This window comes from Lupinus angustifolius, chromosome LG11 (assembly GCF_001865875.1).
Source record: "Lupinus angustifolius cultivar Tanjil chromosome LG11, LupAngTanjil_v1.0, whole genome shotgun sequence".
Lineage (NCBI taxonomy): Eukaryota > Viridiplantae > Streptophyta > Magnoliopsida > Fabales > Fabaceae > Lupinus > Lupinus angustifolius.
The window spans coordinates 14,966,014-14,986,149 of record NC_032019.1 but is presented as its reverse complement, the minus strand read 5'-3'; the positions used below and the strand labels follow the sequence as shown (position 1 = coordinate 14,986,149).

General features: G+C 35.7%; 1 protein-coding gene across 3 annotated transcripts; it reads right to left on the bottom strand.

The window, feature by feature from the left end:
* Positions 18,439-20,136, bottom strand: LOC109359135 (NADH dehydrogenase [ubiquinone] 1 beta subcomplex subunit 2). 3 transcript variants are annotated; one of them, XM_019603680.1, is made up of 4 exons: positions 19,868-20,136; positions 19,240-19,285; positions 19,083-19,157; positions 18,439-18,746 (listed from the first exon to the last, which is right to left on the bottom strand). In XM_019603680.1, the coding sequence occupies exons 1-3, from the start codon at positions 19,975-19,977 to the stop codon at positions 19,089-19,091; spliced, it is 225 nt and encodes a 74-aa protein (XP_019459225.1). In that variant the 5' UTR covers positions 19,978-20,136; the 3' UTR covers positions 18,439-18,746; positions 19,083-19,088. The 3 variants fall into 3 exon arrangements, with proteins under 3 accessions (XP_019459225.1, XP_019459227.1, XP_019459226.1); XM_019603682.1 differs by having other exon boundaries at positions 18,439-18,742; positions 19,084-19,157; XM_019603681.1 differs by having other exon boundaries at positions 19,088-19,157.

Below are 20,136 nucleotides of genomic sequence, written 5' to 3'. Positions count from 1 at the left end.
AGAATTCCTTTTCCAATTATAATCCATGAGTAGAATTGGTTCTTCCATGAACACATGCTGAAATATGAGTTAAGTCACCCTTAAATGTGTCCCACAGTCTAGAATTGTTGAGCATTGGATGTCATCCTTAAGAGTAGAAATTCTCTCGGCCAGATGAAGTTTCTTTATGAGCTAAATAGCCTAGGATGTCATTGGGATGTTTATGTTCACCAAGCCAAGCCCCCAACAGCTAGAATGTGTTGTTAAACCATCATTAATGATCACATTAAGGCCTCTAACATGCACTTTGAGATTCCCTCGAGCAACTCTTCTCTAATAGCTTAGAATTTAACTTAGAAAGTTGTTTGATGAATTGTGCCTAGCTGAATTATGCTCCAACGGTCCAAACATGGTGTAAAGTCACCATTAATGCTCCATTTAAGCCACCCACGATCATAATCATAAATCCTACGAGCATTTCCTCTCCAACAGCTCTATTAGTCTTTATTTACCTTCCAAGTAACAAAATACAAATTTAGAGTGACGTTGGCTCATGAAAAATAAAAGTTGGTCTAAGCATTAAAGTGTCAGTTACACTTTTAGGCTTATTTTAAGTCCCATGAACCAATTTTCAAAATATTCATCATTTCTGGGCAGATTTATTAAATAAACTCTAAAATTAAATATGCTAAGTATTAGTCAAAACTTGACCCACACAATTATTATTGAAATAAAAATGACCCAGACTAAATGTGTTGGCTATGCTTGACTCGGTCAGGCTACGCCCAACGTGAGGCTTGACACGCTAGGCGCATGCGCCACGGTTAAAAGTCCAGGTCACACCAGATTGTCCAAGCGTTTGGCTTAACACTTGGTGTGTCAAGCCCCTTGTCTCGGTCAGATGCACCCGATGTGCATAGGCATGTGCCTCGTTCAGACTTGGTGCCTAGTGCGTCCGACCCTCTGCCACGGTTAGATTTGGCGCCTTTGCTAGGTCATTGGCCTGTCTCATGCATATAGTCTAGTCCCTCTTTGGCTTGGTCAGAACCATGGGCCATGATGCAATTGAACATCTTTGCACCCCCTTAGGCTAACTTTGACTCACCATCATGGATCAACCCTATAAGTTGTCGAAGGGCATTTGGAACCCTTTTTGCTTGTGCCCTAGTCATTGGGCCACTCATACCTTCAAGGCCATCATAGTCAAACTTGGTCTCCATGGGTATTGCATCATCCCCTCCTTCTTGAAAATATTGACCTCGAAATTGGTTCATCATCACCGACATCATAAGGAAACATATCAAGCATATTGATTGAATCACCTTTAGGAGTATACTTACCTTGAAGATTAAGTTTGTAAGCATGTCCATAGATCTTAGGTTGACCATGTTCCTTGGTGAACACAACTTGGTTAACCATGCCATCCATTAATCCCATTTCAATATAACTAAGCACAGTTTTGGCCCCCAAGGGTCATTAACCCTTATAAGGACTCCAAGCTTCTGAAAAGTTTTAGAGATAAAATATGGCAAAATAAAGTTAGTTGTGAAACAAAATAGGGGTGATGATGGTTGTTTTGCAAGAAAAACTCTTATTTCTTCCACTTTTTCCATGAGATAAAGTGGTTTCCCCTCTCTTTCCCTTTTTGTTTTTATTTTTGTCTCACGCTCTTTTGTTTTTCTCTCCATCTCTATCTTTTTTTCTTAAGGTCTTATTATTCCCAATGACTTGTTTAGGAGTCAATGGTGAACAATCACCCTTTTCTTCTTGTGCATTAATGTATACTTGTTGGTACGACCATCATGTGTAGCTCTTTTGTCATATTTCTATAGATGACCTAGAAAAAAGTGACTAGCCACCATATCCATAATATGATATAATACTAAATCCTCATAGTTCCTAATAGAGAAATGAACTTCAGTCTGCTTGTCCACAAGCATTTCTCCCACCTCACTCAACCATTGTAACCGGTTTGGAGTGGGATGTGCTTTAGTTTTAAGATTGAGTTTTGACACCAATATTGTACTAACAACATTTGTAGAAATTTCATTATCAATAATCAAACAACAAACCTTACTAGCAACTAAACACCTTGTATGGAAGATATTCCCTCTTGATCCACTATATGGTCCTTGATTCGGCTTCCTAAGAGCCTCCTCATCATTAGTAAGTCTCCTTCAAGAATAATGACATCATCTTCCTCATGATCATCCTCTTCATCACTTGAAGCCTCAGATTGAGACTCCACTTCCCCATTCATCATGATCATGGTCTTCCGTGTAGGACATTTAGAAGCAATATGTCCAAGGTCTAAGCACTTGAAGCATTTCATATCTCTACTCCTTTGATTAGCTACCATAGGTTGTTTACCTTGACTTGTAGTCACAGTTTCCTTGGCATTAGGTGTCATATCCTTCTTGTTGGCCCCTCCTTCTTGAATTTGTCTACCCACTTTGATGATTGATATTTGGAACTAGACCCCAAGGAAAATTTGGGCTTTTTACTCCTTAATTGCCCATCTACTTTGATTTCTAGTTGAACCAAGTCATCCAACTCAATATAGTGTTGTAATTCAACAATATCTTGAATATATTGGTTTAACCCGTGCAATAACTTAGCCATAGTGGCTTCTCCGTCCTCTTGAAAATTAGACCATAGCAAAGCTAATTTCATTTCCTTGAAATACTCATCAACACTCTTAGACCTTTGTGTGAGTCTTTGAAGCTTGTTATGAATATCTCTTTGATATGAGTTAGGAACAAACCATCTCCTCATAGTCAACTTCATTTCATCTCATGTATCAATTGGTTCAACACCAATCCTCCTCCTCACCAAATCAATGCATACTCCTTGAATTCTAAGGCTTCCACCTTAACCTTATTCTCTTCATGGTAAGAATTACAATCAAACACTTGTTCAATTTTCAACTCCCATTCAATGTAAGCTTCCAGACCATTCTTTCAAATAAAGGTTGGCACCTTTATTTTTATCCCCTTTAACTTGTCATCCTCCCTTCTCCTTCCCCTCTTTGCCTCCATCATTTGTCTTCTCATACCCCCTTCATCATCTGAATCACTTGACTACCTATGTGCATGGTAATCAAGCCTCCTATCATACTCCAATCTCATTTGTTCCATTTGTCTTTGGAGAGTTTGAAATTATATTGTCATCCTAGCATGTAAGGTTGTTGTCCTATGGGAGAATGAAGAACTATCACTTTCATGATTGGAATGGTTGGAATGGTTAGACATTTTTCACTCCCTCATGTGTATCACTCACTTTTTATTTATGGAAAATGTAAACATTTGTGTATCACTCAACACTCTATCATCACGACCTTCTTAAGTAAACCAAGTATGAAACCATGAATTTTGTGAAAGAAAACCACCTCAACTTTTCAAGATTGAAATGTTGTGACTTGAGTTATACCTCTAAGAAAGAAATTTTGACATTTGATGAACACTTTGGAACTTTTGGACACTTTTTGATTCTTTTGAACTTTTGTAGAATCGTTTTTGACACTTTTTTATTCTTTTGAACTTTTGTAGAATCACTTTTGACACTTTTTATTTTTTTTGAACTTTTTGACACTTTTTTATTTTGATTTTGGACTTTGACACTTTTGTTTTTTATTTTTTATTTTGAACATTGACACTTTGTAAACAAGAAAGAAAATAGACTAGACTCATAGCCAAAAAAGAAAGATGAGCACCAAGCAAGAGATTAGCTATGATGCCACTTGATGTGAGCCCTTTTTGGAAGGTTCTTATGCACGATCTATCTTGGTTGGTGTTGTCCAAACTCACGATTGAATTGAGCCTTTTCTGAATGAGCAAGCATCTGAATTGATTAAGTAAGATAAAAGAAGATGGATTAGATTTGAGGTGATAGGCGCCAACACACTTGAGGTATTGATAAGCCAAGGTGATACTCGTCACAAGAACTTGTTCTTCATAAGAACTTTTCATCTTGGTTTAGCTAAGAAGGTTTGGAGAATGCACAATGCTCTCACAAATAATTAACCTTCAATTCAATTTAAAATATACTCAACTTAACTTGTTTATTTCATGGTGAAAAACATACATATATAGGCAAGCCAAACTTGGCTCCCACAGTTGTGAATAGACAAGACATTAAAGGCCTAAATTATGGTAATCCAACATAGGATACCATTTGACACAAAGGCTCATCCTACACATGCTTAATTCGGGTAACATGTGCCTAAATACAATCAAGACTAGAATTAAAGACATTAAACTTAAGGAAGAAAGCATAGGATTCTTGTTGATGCTTGTGAGTCCATGACTTGGTGAAGTGAATACCCTAGGATCTCTTGCCTCATTGATGTCACGATTTAAGACATGAATCACATGGTGAAATTCTTGTCTTAACTTCAAGTTAAAGCTCCACGGTTGAATAATGAATGTATATGGCATATGATTCCTTTTCCCAATTATACTCCACGACTAGAATTGATTCTTCTATGAACACATGGTGAATAGGAGTTAAATCGCCCTTAAATGTGTCTCACGACCTAGAATTGATGAGCATTGGATGTCATCCTCAAGAGTAGGAATTCCCTCGGTCAAATGAAGTTTCTTTATGAGCTAAATAACATAGGATGTCGTTGGGATGTTTATGTTCAGGAAGCTAAGCCCCCAACGGCTAGAATGCGGTGTTAAACCACCATTAATGATCACATTAAGGTCACCAACGTCCACTTTGAGATTTCCTGGAGCAAATCTTTTCTAATAGCTCTGAATTTAACTTAGAAAGTTGTTTGATGAATTGTGCCCAGCTGAATTATGCTCTAACAGTCCAAACATGGTGTAAAGTCACTATTAATGCTATATTTAAGCCACCCACGGTCATAATCATAAATCCCACGAGCATTTCCTCTTCAACAGCTCTGTTAGTCTTTATTTACCTGCCAAGTAACAATATACATAGTTAGAGTGTCGTTGATTCATGAAAAATAAAAGTTGGTCCAAGCATTAAAGTGGTGATTATACTTTCAGGCTTGTTTTATGTCCTATGAGCCATTTTTTAAAATATTCATTTTTCTGTGCACATTTATTAAATAAAGTCTAAAATTAAATATGCTAAGTGTTGGTCAAAACTTGGCCCATACAATTATTATTGAAATAAAAATGACTCACTAAATGTGTTCGTTAGGTCTGACTCGGTCAGGTTATGCCCAACGTTAGGCTTAACACGCTAGGTGCATTCGCCACAATCAGAAATCCTAGCCAAGCCAGATTAGCCTAGTGTCTGGCTCAGCACTTGGTGCGCCAAGCCCCTTGTCTCGGTTAGATGCGCCTGATGCTCATAGGCAAGTGCCTCGGTCAGACTTGGTGCCTGATGCACCTGGCCCCGTGTCACGAGCAGATTTGGCACCTTGGCTAGGCCCGTGGCCTGTTTCTTGCGCATGGCCTGGTCCCTCTTTGGCTCGATCAGAACCATGGGCCATGATGAAATTAAGCATCCTTGCACTTTTTTGGGCTAAATTTGGCTCACCATCATGGATCATCATCATTGGGCCACTCATACCTTCAAGGCCATTCTAGTCAAGCTTGGTCTCCTTGGTGTTGCATCTGAATTTGTGGCCAAAATGATTTTTTCGGCTACTTTTAATTTCTATGTTAACTTTTTTTACTCACTTATGGTTATTATAATACTTTCTTGGGCTTTATAAAACTTTGAGGTATTTTATCACTAAAAAAAGACATTTCTTAAGTAACCCAGAACAAAAAATTCTCGATTCGGATTTTTGAGTGTATCATTAATTAAATCAATTTCAAATTTCAAAGTCCATTAATAACCAAGAATATTATATATTTGACAAGGGAATGAATTTTTCCCTTGAATGTCTACTTAAAATAATGAGATAATGTGAAGAAGAGTCTTCTCCATCTTGACTAGTTTTTGATGAAGACACAACTTTAATAAAAAAGATGAAAATGGATTGAAGACTTGATGCATGAAAAACAAATATTTAACTAGATAAGAATTTTTGTTGCTTTCTAGATGAAGTCATATTCCTTAGTACATCAATTACTTTTTTTTTTATAAGTAAAACTTTCATTCAAGGATGCAGTAAAAGTATTACTGCAACAAGACAGACAACAAAAGTCCAAGGCAACATAACCTTAACATGTCTGCCACACCACACAGAAAAAACAAACCAAGAAAAGTATTACCAAGCAACAACAGAACAATAAAAAGGTACCCAAAAAAAAGTATCATATATACAATCCTATGTCTTCCCCCCAATACCAGTAATTATCCAGAAATCTACTGCATCCTAAAAATAACACCAGTGAACTACAAACTTCTATTACAATTAAAATTTCATTGTAGCTGATCCAAAACAGCAGAAAAAGCAGTCTGCATTGAAGCCAATTACTGACAGTAGAATTGTATTATATTGGATTGGGTTTAAGGACCATTCAAACCACGCCATACTAACTTAGTCACTTTTTGTCTTCAACCATAGCCATGATTTCAGTTTGATATTATCCACTATATCCTCCACCGCAACTATATTGTTATTAAAGACAACTGAATTCTTATAGTTCTTAAGGACCATACTCCAACATAGAATAGGCAATGCCACAAGATAAAAAAAGATTATCTACATCTTCTTGATGAAGGGAACACCAAGAGTAAAGCGGGTTTACCAAAATCAAGACTAGTCAAAGCTCAAGATTCCTTTTGCACGGGAGTCGTTCTAACATAATTCGCTAGGCAAGGAATAGAGTCTTCAAAGGTGCCATTGATCTCCATAGCATCCTAAATAACATTTGATCTTCCATTCCACATGCTGGTTGATCGTGATTAATCTTATATGTTGATTTCACTCTATATAAATCACAATCACATCATGTTGTCATCTTTAATTATCCTACACATCTCGCTTGATAGTCAAATTAATTAGTGCTGTAAATTTTGCTAAAATAGGTTTCTCCCATTCAAAGGGATCTCTCTGCCATCTTAGATTTCATGACCACTCCCCGTCGATCCAGTACCCCAAATCTCAAACTGAAGCCATCTTGTCTATACTCATATTAAACAGTCTCTCAAATTGATGTTGCAAATGCCTATCACCTATCCATTTATTCCCCCCCCCCCAGAAGCTAGTTTTGTTGTTGATTTTGTAGTAATTGCATTGTAATTCATAGCTTAGTGTAGAAATTGCACATTACTATAAATAGAAATCATAACAACAAAGTAGTTATGAGTTTCTATAAATAGTTTGATCAAGGCTGAAATCATTGCATTTTTAATATATTGATTTCCATTGTGAATCTCTTTCCTCTCCTTCCTTCTTTCACTCAATCTCTCACGTTTTCTTCTCACAAAACTCTTTCTTCTTCTTCTAATCTGATTGTGCTTTGCAAGCAGTGCAGAGAACAGAAACCAAACTAACTTGGTTTCTAACTCCAACAGTGGTATCAGAGCTATAGGGTCGGGATTTGCGGTAGTGCCAAGATTGGGCACAAGAAGCTTCAAGAAGTGAAGTTCACAGATTGAAAACCAAGGGTGCAATATAGAAGGGAAATCAGAGGTGTAGAAGTATGGGAACTTCGAGTGGATTTGCAATGAATCTTCCAATTCTTGATGGGAAGAACTATGAACATTGGAGCATTCAAATGAAGGCCATTTTTGGGTTTCAAGAGTGTCTTGATGTGGTAAAAGCTGGAATGCCAATTATAGACAAAAATTCTGTGGAGTATAAGGAAGCAAGCAAGAGAGATTGCAAGGCAATATTCTTGATCCACCAGTGCGTGGATAGGGCCAACTTTAAAAATTTTTCAGCCGCATCTTGTTCAAAGGAAGCATGGGAGATATTGGAGTAGAATTATTCTGGGGGAAAGAAGATTAAGAAAGTGAGATTGTTGACACTCAAAAGGCAGTATGAGTTGATGCATATGGATGAGCAAGAATCCTAGCTGAGTATCTCAACAGGTTAAGAGGTCTGATCAATCAAATGAATGGGTGTGGAGAGACACTAATTGAACAGCATGTAGTGGAGAAGATTCTCAGAACTCTTCATCCAAAGTTTGAACATGTGGTGGTAGTTATAGAGGAAGCAAAGGATCTTGACAATCTCACAATTGATGAATTGCAAGGATCCTTGGAGGTGCATGAGCAAAGATTCATGGAGAGGCAGATTTATAGACAATCAGATCATGCTTTGAGTGCACAGTTCAAGAAGAAAGATGGTCCTGGACAGAATGATAAATTCAGAAGAGACAAAACAAAATGGCAAGGTGGTAGGAGAATTGAAACTGATAACTTCAAGCTTGGATCAAATTCACAACAGAGAACCAACTCTAATAATCAGAATAATTGTTTTGAAGTCTTCAAAGCCAAGAAAGGGAACAATCAGTTGGGTAGAATGAAGAAGAAAGACAAGAGCAAGATTCAATGCTTCAATTGTAGAAATTGGGGGCATTTTGCTTCAGAATGCAAAGAGAAAAGGGTCATTCAAACTAAAGAAGAAGAAGCAAGACTGGAAAAGGATGAGGAATCAGAAGAGGAGGTGTTGCTGATGGCTAGGAGTATTGATTCTTTAGAAGAAGCTAATAAATCTGATGATGCTTTGCTAATGGTGACAAATCAGAGTTCAGGTAGTTGGTATCTTGATTCAGGTTGCTCTAACCACATGACAGGGAACAAAGATTGGTTTGTGACATTAGACAAGTCAGTGGAAACCAGAATAAAGTTTGCTGATGATAGCATAATCAAAGCAGAAGGAATTGGTAGAGTAATGATCAAGAAGAAGGATGGCTCAACCTCATACATCTCAAGTGTTTTATATGTGCCAAGAATGAAGAGCAGTCTTCTAAGTCTTGGGCAATTGCTTGAGAAAGGGTACAAAATGAGATTGGAAGAGAAGATGCTCAAAGTGTTCAACAAGAAGGGAGAGTTAGTCTTGAAGGCCCCTCTAGCACAAAATAGGACCTTCAAGATTGGCATTCAGCTTGGAAATCAGAAATGCTTAGAATCTGTAACAGATGAGAAATGGATTTGGCATCAAAGATTTGGGCATCTCAATTTCAAGAGTCTTGAGCACTTAAGTTAGGATAAAATTGTGCATGGATTACCTACTCTCAAAGCTTCAAATGATGTGTGTGATGACTGTGTTGCAAGCAAGCAAACAAGAAATACATTCTGCTCACAAATTCCAACCAAGACCACTCAACCACTTGAAGTTGTATACACTGATGTGTGTGGTCTATTAGAAGAAAATTCTCTTGGAGGAAACAAGTATTTTGTGACCTTCAAGGATAACCACACAAGAAAACTATGGACCTATGCAATAGAGAAGAAATCTGATGTGTTTGACAAGTTCATAAGTTTCAAAGCAGAAGCAGAAAAACAAAGTGGAAAGAACCTGAAGTTGATAAGAAGTGATTGTGGAGGTGTATGTTTGTCATGAGTTCAAAAATTTCTGTGAAATAGAAGGCATAACTCATGAGATAACTGCATCATATACTCCTCAACACAATGGAGCGGCATAAAGGGTGAATAGAACTGTGTTGGACATGGCAAGAAGCATGCTAAGAACCATGGGACTTCCAAATAAGTTTTGGGCAGAAGCAATAGCAACAGCAACATATCTACTAAATAGATGTCCTACTAAGAGGTTGGCAAATAAGACTCCAGAAGAAGCTTGGACTAGACACAAATCAAATGTGAAACATCTCAAAGTATTTGGGTCTATTTGCTTCAAACACATACTAGAAAAAAAGAGAAAGAAGCTTGATGATAAAGGAGAGAAGTTGATCTTTTTAGGCTACCATTCAACAGGTGCCTACAAGGTATTCAATCCTTACACCAACACAATCTCATATAGCAAAGACCTGAAATTCATTGAAGGTGAAGCATGGAACTGGAATGAAACAACTGAAACTCCTAACAGATCAATCGGAATGATGATTGACAACACACAAACATAAGAGGAAACTCAGACAAATAATGAGGATCAAATTGTTTCAAATGAAAGACCACAAAGATCAAGACACTTGCCATCAAGGTTCAAAGACTATGAAATTCTTGATGATTCTGCAATCACTCAAGAAGGAGATTTTGTGCACATGGCTCTATTAGCTGAAATGGAGCCTGTGTCTTTTGATCAAGCAATGAAAGAGAAGTGTTGGAGAGAAGCAATGAAGGAAGAGATCAATTCTATAGAAAAAATGCTACATGAGAACTAACAAATTTGCCAGAAAACAAGAAAGCTATCCTAGTCAAATGGGTTTACAAAGTAAAACTGAAGCTTGATGGATCAGTTTCTAAGCACAAGGCTAGACTTGTTGATAAAGGGTTCCTACAAAAGCAAGGCTTGGATTTTGAAGAAGTCTTTGCACCAGTGGCCAGATTAGAAACCATAAGACTTGTTATAGCAATAGCAAGCTCAAGAAGGTGGCACATTTGTCAAATGGATGTGAAATATGCCTTCCTAAATGGTCCATTAGACAAGGAAGTCTATGTAGTACAACCCCCTGGCTTTGTAATTCCAGATCAAGAAAACAAAGTCTACAGACTGCACAAGGCTTTGTATGGATTGAAACAAGCACCCAGGGCTTGGAACAGAAGGATAGATGGGTTCTTACTAAAGCTAGGATTCCATAGATGCATCAATGAGCATGACATTTACACAAAAGAGGTCACTATAGAAGCCTCTATTGTTACATGCCTATATGTGGATGACTTGGTGATTACAGGAAACAATATTGAAGAAATTGAATGGTTCAAAGAAAATCTGAAACATGAGTTTGAGATGACTGATTTGGGAAGCCTTTCATACTTTCTTGGGATTGAATTTCTCATAACAGATGCTGGTATCTTAATGCACCAAAAGAAGTATATTTCTGATATACTTGGAAGGTTCAACATGCTAGGATGCAACTCAGTTTCAACTCCAACTGAAACTGGTAACACACTATGCAACTCCAGCATTGAAAACTCAGAAGATAAGGCAGTAGACTCAACTCTTTTCAGGAAAATGATAGGATCTCTTCAATATGTTTGCAATACAAGACCTGATCTTGCCTATGTAGTGGGACTAGTAAGCAGGTACATGGAAAATCCAAGACATACTCACCTAGTGGCAGTGAAGATGATACTAAGGTATCTTAAAGGGAGTATGAACTTTGGCATCTTATTTCCTGCATCAAGAGACACAGAACAGAGCAGTGGAAGGAGTATCATTCATGGATACGCTGATGCTGATTGGTGTGGTGATAAGGATGATAGGAAAAGCATAAGTGGCTACCTATTCAAGCTTGGTGAGGCACCAATAAGTTGGTGTTCAAAGAAGCAGAAAGTAATGGCCCTTTCTTCATGTGAAGCAGAGTATATTACAGCATATTTTGGTCGTCAACAAGTTGTGTGGTTGAAGGCACTACTCACTGAATTAGGAATGCAGAAGGATGATGAACCTATGTGGCTGTTTGTTGATAACAAATCAGCAATAAACCTAGCAAAGAATTCAGTGGCTCATGGTAGAAGCAAGCACCTAGAGACCAAGTTTCACTTCTTAAGAGATCAAGTTGAGAAGAACAATTTGAAGTTGGAATTCTGCAAATCCAAAGAACAATTGGCAGATGTGCTAACTAAACCTTTAAAGAGTAAAGACTTTGAGAGGCAAAGAACATAATTGGGTGTTGTTAGTATAGAAAGCATGAATTAAGGGGGAATGTTGATTTTGTAGTAATTGCATTGTAATTCATAGCTTACTGTAGAAATTGGTTGAGTTAGTTTTTAGCACATTACTATAAATAGAAATCATAACAACAAAGTAGTTATGAGTTTCTATAAATAATTTGATCAAGGCTGCAATCATTGCATTTTGAATATATTGATTTCCATTGTGAATCTCTTTCCTCTCCTTCCTTCTTTCACTCAATCTCTCACGTTTTCTTCTCACAAAAATATTTCTTCTTCTTCTAATCTGATTGTGCTCTGCAAGTAGTGCAGAGAAGAGAAACCAAACTAACTTGATTTCTAACCAACAATTTTGTCCCAAAATTATCTTAACTTCATTAGAGAACCATCCGTGTTTAGCCCTTCTCCCACCCTCGGTGTGGAAAAGGTGTCTCCACCAAAGGGAGTATCTCTCCTAGGATCTAATTCCTCGCCCACACAACTACCGAAGGGACCATATGTAGACTCTAGCAAACAATTCCAAAAAGAATTCCTCTCAACTAGTAACCTTCATCTCCATTTACCTAAAAGTGCTAAGTTAAAAGATTCCATATCTTTTACTCCTAACCCGCCCCTATTTCTTTCCTGGCATACTACCTCCCATTTGACCCAAGCAATTTTATTTTTTTGATCACTACTACTCCCCCTAGGAAACATCGTTGTATAGCCTTTACTTTTGTAGAAGGAAAGCAAGTATACCGGTAAAGCATTCAGGACAACATTTAGAAGCTCCACCCTGCCGCCATCTTATTTTCTCCGTTGATTAATTCCAACCATAAGTCTCACATAATTTAGAGGCCAATAGCTCCTTTTGCATCTTAAAAAGTTTGTCAAATTGTCAATGTAGTGGGACTCCACGTTAATACCAATTAGGCTGCACTTGTTAAAATTTATTTTTAATCCAGAGCAGGCTTCAAAAGACGCAAGATATATTTCATGGATTTAACATTAGCCATCGAGAACTCTCCAATCAGCATGACATCATTTGCATATTGTAACATATTGACGCCAACTTTATTCCTCCTCACTTTAAATTCAACAAATTTGTTCTTAAGCACAGCGTTTTTCAATAGCCTAGGGCTTCCACCACCAGAAAAGAAAGGGGATAATGGATACTACTCCATATCACAAGTGGTCTTACCAATAATTTTCAAAAACTTTTTCACAAAACTTAAAGAGAATAAAAGGTTATTTAAAATAAAGTAATATGTTACCCGAAATAGAGTGAGTAATAGATTACCAGACAAAAACAAAAGAGAGCAATGACTACTTTAAACTGACAGTAGAAATGAAAGTTTCTAAGATATTAATTTTAAAATAATTATCAACAAAGCTTCAACAATTATAGTAACTACTACATTAATTTCTTCAACTATAAATAATCTAAAAATGAAGAACAAACTATACAACACCGAAGAACAAGAGAAAATAATCTGAAATACATTCAAAACTCTCATTTAATACTTATATTATCATCATCTCTTTTATTAAAATAGAATTACCAAGAAATTGGATCTTGAATTATAATTGAATCTTCGTACTGCCTGGAAAATTGGACGTAGCCTACAATATAAAATTTGTCTATCTCCTATCTATTAACCCCTTTGTATTTAAGTTTTTATACTTGCTTTCTTACCTTATAAAATTTGTTATTTAGTAACCAATGAGGTCATAGATTCAAATCGTGAATACAATATTTCAATTTGTAGGATAAAACTATATATGTCTATCCTCTTTATATTCCATTAAGTGGGAATCTCATACATTGAGTCACCCCTTTTTATACTTGCTTTCTCCCATGAGAAGTTTAGCCTTGTCATACAAGAGTTTCTCCTAAATATCTTTTCATTTAGTTTGTAGTTACACAAATTAATCGTCTAAAAAACCCTGTTGAAAAACAAACAAGTCAACCTTTGAATTTAAAGCTGCTGCTTAAATCATTTTTAATATATCTAAAGATTTATTTTTAATCATAAGTTGGTAAACAAAATTCAGCCACCATATTACTTTTGGTTATTTCACCATCTACATAACAATAGTTGAAAGGACAATCACACATTCTAAAAGAGATTAGTTCATTACATTTTGAGTAATAAAATACCTTTAATAATACTCAAAAAAACATCTACACAACAATTTAACACTTCCACCACAAGAAGATAATACTCTTAGCTAGCAGGACAAATAAAAAGGAGATCCCAATGTACACTTAATGGAGATTGATAAAGATAAATGTATACAACCTTCCACTGATCACAAGTAAAAAAGTTATTCCCAAGATTTGAGTCATAACCCCAAGTTAGAAGTCAAATAAACTTTATCGTAGTATCGAAGTTCAGCTTCATTGAATCAAAATATAATCCGTACAAACAAACCCCCACCATCTACCGCGAGATCTGAACATCTGTCTGGATTATACATCTAGACACACCATGACCACCAATACCATAGTCAATCCAAGGTTTTGAGATTAGCTCTTATAAGAAAATGATATATTCTTTTACTAAATTCTCCTATTCACAAAAAAGTAACATATGTCATAAAGTGATACTTTATTTATTAATAATTGATTTATAAATAACATGTATCATTTTCTTATAGATAGAAGAATTTAATAAAAAGATATAGCATTTTTGGCTCTTATAATAAGATAAACCCACCACACATTCATTTACGGAGAACAAAACCATTCCATAACTCAGGACAGCACAAAAGGAATGAAAAAGAGAGACTTTACAAAAAGTTTTATGCTAAGGTTTGTTTGAGAGTTGGATTTTGGAGGGGAATAAAGAAAAAAAGAAGGCTTGAGAGGTATAAAATACACTTATGAGATGACTCTCAAGTCTACCATTTTCATTCCTCCCCCTCTAAAATTCAACTCTCAAACAAGCCACAAACTCCATATTTTGAAGCCCTCAATAGAACCAACACTATGTTAGCCAAACAAGTATACTTTTGATACCATTCTATCTCTTAAATAAATAAATAAGAGTATAATATTTATACATTGTCAGTATAAAAATTTGACACAATCACTACATTATTCATATTCATTTTGATTTCTTATATTTTAAATAGTCAATAATAATTAAATATGAATGGTGAATAATACTCTGATTATATTAGAACTCATACACTATTAGTACATACATTTTTTCTCATAAAAGAATACCATATCACAACCACCAAAAAATTGCACCATATAAGATCTTAACTATGTAACAATCTCTGGAAAAATGGAAAGCAGATGCAAAAATTTGAACATCATATAACTATAAAGGACAAATAAATGAGAAACTCACAATCCCTTAATCATGAAGGCCCTGTTTGGAACATCAAATAGGATAAGACAACTTATACATCGTAGACTCGTAGTGTTTTATACAATCTAATGTTTGGTGTGCCAAACATGACCATAAATTTTATCCCAATCGTACCCTTTGTAGTTAGTACAGTATCAAAAGAGGTTGAAATTTGGTTTATTTTTTCTCACCCCAAAAGCTGGTACTTCAATTTCACACACTTCTCACAGTTTCATCTCTAGTTATGTTGATGGTGAGCACTCAAAGAAGAACAAAGAAATTCTTTATTAATAAAGAGACAAACACTTGTTTTTACTTGTGTTTTTAATGGCAAGAGTATTGTTCCATTATATATAAAACGATAGAAATGTCTTACCATATTATTTTTTCTTTTTTTATAGTATTTGTCTTTTCATCAATGAAGAGGATTTCGACCCCTCATCGAAGGCCACCAATACGGATCTCTATTTGTGGCTATCAGGTGATGTTATCTTCATCTGCAGGAGCATTAAAGCTTCTTTTTCTTGGCTTTCTTAGCTGATATTTCAACGTGCAGCAGGTCTGGCTTTAGAAGACTCGGATCATCAACAATCCAGTTGGTGTTGATTTTGGGAGTGAAATTATACTATAAGGTCTTATATGATGAGTTTATGTTAGCACTTAAACACATAAGGAGAATCCAACCCAAAAGACAGTAAAGCCGCCAAGAAGAAATCCCAGTGGTATCATAGAAAACTCAATGTGGTACTTAAGGCATGAGACTCTCACCTAGTAGACTATTCTTTTCGATGGATTCTCCTCATATGCTTAAATCCTAACAATTGGTGTCTTTCATTAAGAGTTGTGTCATAGAAAGAGTTCCTTACAGTATGGATTAAGGTATATTAGCGAATATTGATAAGTGAGTGAAGCCACACAAAAGTGGGCAACAATGTTTGGAGTCTCACATTGTGTATTATAATAAATTCCATGTGGTAATGTGATACTTAAATAATAAGACTCTCTCATCTAATAAACTAGTCTTTTGAATTAAGCTCTCCTTCATATACTTAAGTCGTTACCATTTATCCTATAGGACAAAGATGAGTGAAGCAGGTAACTTTATCCTATCGAACAAGGCACCTAGTGTATGACAAACAAGAACTATATATCTTATATTACCATACTTTATACAATGTAACAATGGTAGTTAAAATGGAGGTTCTACATGGGATTAAAAGATGAATCAAATATCATAAACATAGGATCATAATACAACTCATAAAATCCTAGTTATCTATATATATGCATATAAATTCATATATATTACTAATTTACTAGAAATATTTTTAATAGATAAATAATATTGAACATAGAGAGTTTAAAAAGTTTCAATAGTTTAGATTTAATAGAAGTATTATTTTTCTTTTAGATAGTTATATGTTTCAGTGTAGTTAATATAGTCGATTCAATAGTTTAGATATTAGATACTTTTATATTGAAAATTAGTTAGTTCATGAAAGAAATAAAAAGGATTAGATACTTATAAACAAAGAGGCTCCTTAAACAAACATGTATAAATGGGTCTGACCCAATCCATTATTATGTAACAAAGGAGGCTCCGTAAAGTTGATTGATCCTTTGAGTGGGATCGCGATTTTAACTACCATATTATGTAACAAACAAGACCTAACGATTTTCCACATTTCCGAAATGAAGCAGTCAACTAGCATATATAATAGAGATCATGGTCACTTTCAGATCAAACCCCCAAAAGGAATAGTAATATCTCACAATTCACTTGTTAACAGATTCTTAAGAATTCAAACAAATTTAATGTTCACAGACCACAACAAGAAAGTATATACATTTTCAATAACCGCAAGCCTTATTTTTATTAATTTCCTGACTTGAAAAGAAAACCCAGCTAACAACTCTAGTCAATACTAACATTAAATTTCCAATATCGCTTTGCCATTGCCACCCCCAACAAACTTACATGCAAGTGCTCAAATCAGAGATATGGTAAGGAAAATAGTAACACAACCAGCAAAAAAAGGGAAGAACCAACAGGGATTTCATTACTCTTCAACACATGCCATACATAAAAGGACACCTCAGAATTATTATTCTCGACAACGAGAACAACAAAGAGAAGGAAAACATAAAACTAGAAAGAATAAAGTATCTCCTCATTAAGGAGATAAGTTATCTCCTTCAACCATTAAAATCATGACATGTGTCCTATTTAACCATTTTCAATAAAAATATTTCTAAAACTAAACAAAATAGTACATGTGTCATACTTTTACTGTCTGAGATAAGTTGTCTCCTAGTATGAGAATATACTTTATCCTCAAAACTAAAACCATATCATTTGCAAATGACAAAATAATGGTGTTAACATAGTGAGACAAACATCAGGGAATGCACAAGATAAGATGTCAACCAAGACTCTATTACTAAGAGAAAATCATGATAGATCAAAGAAGGATATAAACATGAAGGTAAGTGGTGCCGATATCAAACCCATAGTTTTTAAGATTGAAAAAGAACTCAGCAACCAAATCAAAACTATTCATCATATCTGCATGCTGATAAACTACCCTAGTCTCCAACGACGGAACTAAAAGGCCTGACTTTGGCATTCTAATCATTGAGCTTGCAATCAACAGTTAGCACATAGTTCTAACATCAGTTAAATGGTGATGATCAAATGGCCATAAAACATGGATACAACATAAAATACAAAGGTAATAAGGAACGTTAATACCTATGTTTCATGGGTACTTCAAAGAAGGTGACCTACCCATATTAGGTACGTACCAGCACTGGTATTCTTGGGTACTTATGGGTACTCATTTGATGTAAATTGTTTCAAAATTGTATCATTTTGCACTGGAAAACTTTAGATTTTTCCCAATTTTCTTCTTATTTGCATCATAATACTAAGTATGAGTCACATAATTAGTCTAACATCTTCATATTTCGTCGGTTCTGCATCTCAACCTCTCATCCTAAGTCATCCGCGTCCTCTGCTAGTGCTAACTTTGATCACTTGTACCTAATTACATTGGCATACCCATACCTTAGATTTTTTTTAAAATGCCGTATCTTATACTTGTATCTATATTGAGTACTGTTTACCGTACCCATAATCTTGCAACATACCGACATGTATACCTTATTCATGCATGGTACCCACATTCTAGTGTTTGAGAAAATGTCAAACCTCTTACCTAGCACATACCACATACCCAGTACGCAAAACACACCTGGTACGCACCACATACCCGGTATGCACCCGTGTTGATGTAGCACAGGTAAATGCATATTCCACATTTTCTAACCTCTATAAAAATATAGAAAAATGAAATAAGTAGCATATGAAAATATTTTAACCTAAACTGACATGATATTAGGTAGAATGATCAAGGACAAATGATGTGCTACAACAGGCAGCTCTCAGAAGTAAACAACATTTCTATTTATTAGAAATACATGCCCCTCGCAACAGTTAATTGCATAATAAGTATAAGTCTAATCACATAAGTTTATCTCAAAAAAGACAGGAGGCATTATTAATTTATCCAAACAACCAAATTGATTATCCAAGTTAAAGTGTAAGGTCTGAAACATAGACAATAATGTTCATGAAATGAGGCAAGGAAAAAATCTCCCTTTTATTGGATGAAACAAGTTAAACATTCCCATTATCAGCATAAACACAGACCCTTAAAGTTTTCCAGTACCCGACCTTTGAGCTGATGTCTGCAAAGAAATCAATGCATACACATGTAAGCATGTTACTCATCATTCTATAATTTCTTGATATAGATAAATTTTCTCCCTTTTTAAATGAACGGGTAATCCTTGCTATAGACTAGTTTCTAAATCACAACCTCCATTCTCCAAATGCTTTCAAAGACTATGCTGTTGCAATGACTTTTACCCTTTTTCATAAATGTGTAAATTAGAAAAGCAATAACAGAACTCAATCTCCCTCTTGGCATGCTTAATGTCACTAACAAACTAACTCAACTAAAGAAAAGCATAACAATCAATCTAGCCGTAAACGACTAAACGCATCATGAGAAGGGAATGTACCTAGCCTTAATGCCCCTTGCCGTGATCATCGTGATCATCGTGATCACCGTGACCTTCCCAGGGATGCCTCCAGCCCTAGAAGGTTATTGAAAAAACAATTCAGAAAAGCAAATAATGTATGCTTTAGGCTAGAATTTACTTTCACATTCTCACTTACCAACACAACAGGGGCATCTTGCTTTGCCCTGTACATTATCCAAAACCTGACAGAAACACATTATCACAATTAATCATCCAAAAAAAATGCAGTACCAAAGCCCCTTTTATAATAACTTAAATACTTATACATGATATATATACACACACAATATACTGCTAGATGAACAGTATACAGTTATAGTGTCAGCGAATCAATCACCATTCATTTGTTTATCATCATTGAATTTGACTCTTAGATAAACGTAATACACCTGAATGATGAATGATGAATGATGAATTGAGTATGTGACAAAACTTTATATTGATAGTGCAGAAAAATTAAATTCACACACACACACATATATATATAATAACTTCAGAGACTAGTTGTTGATCTTCGTGTTGCACCTCCTTTCCCAAGAGATGTTGAGTATAGACGCAACCATAAGGCTGATTGCCTTGGGACTCAGAGCCCGGAGGTCATGGGTAGCAATAGCCTCTTCCCTTACGAGGGTAGGCCTGTCTACATCTACCCTTGTCGGTAGAGCCTCGTACACTAAGCCGCCTTTTTTATTCGAAACCCTTGATGTTTTCATTGAGATATGATGAGTAATTGAAAATAAAAAGAATTGGTAAATGAAAATTACCACATGACAGCGCACAAACCCTTGCCGGTGACAGTATGCCATCGTTTAGGGTGATGCAAAGTGACACCCTTGTAAGTTGTGCTTCCTCCATGTCCGTGTCCTCCACCCATTACGATGCTGCGATGCGATCTACTGTGTTGTCTTGTGTTGTGTTAGTTTGGATTTGGATTAGGGGATTGTTGAATAGGCAAATATCAAAGAGGGGATTTACCCGATAATCAATTACCCACTTAAGCACCCACCCGGCCCATATTACATATGACAAACCC

What these genes read in the sequence shown, in the direction of transcription:
- LOC109359135 (XM_019603680.1), bottom strand. Translation starts at nt 19,977, where the DNA reads ATGGGTGGAGGACACGGACATGGAGGAAGCACAACTTACAAGGGTGTC. An exon ending in GGTTTGTGCGCTGTCATGTG is followed by an intron (nt 19,286 to 19,867) that starts GTAATTTTCATT and finishes TGTTTCTGTCAG; the next exon opens with GTTTTGGATAATGTACAGGG. An exon ending in AAGATGCCCCTGTTGTGTTG is followed by an intron (nt 19,158 to 19,239) that starts GTAAGTGAGAAT and finishes ATAACCTTCTAG; the next exon opens with GGCTGGAGGCATCCCTGGGA.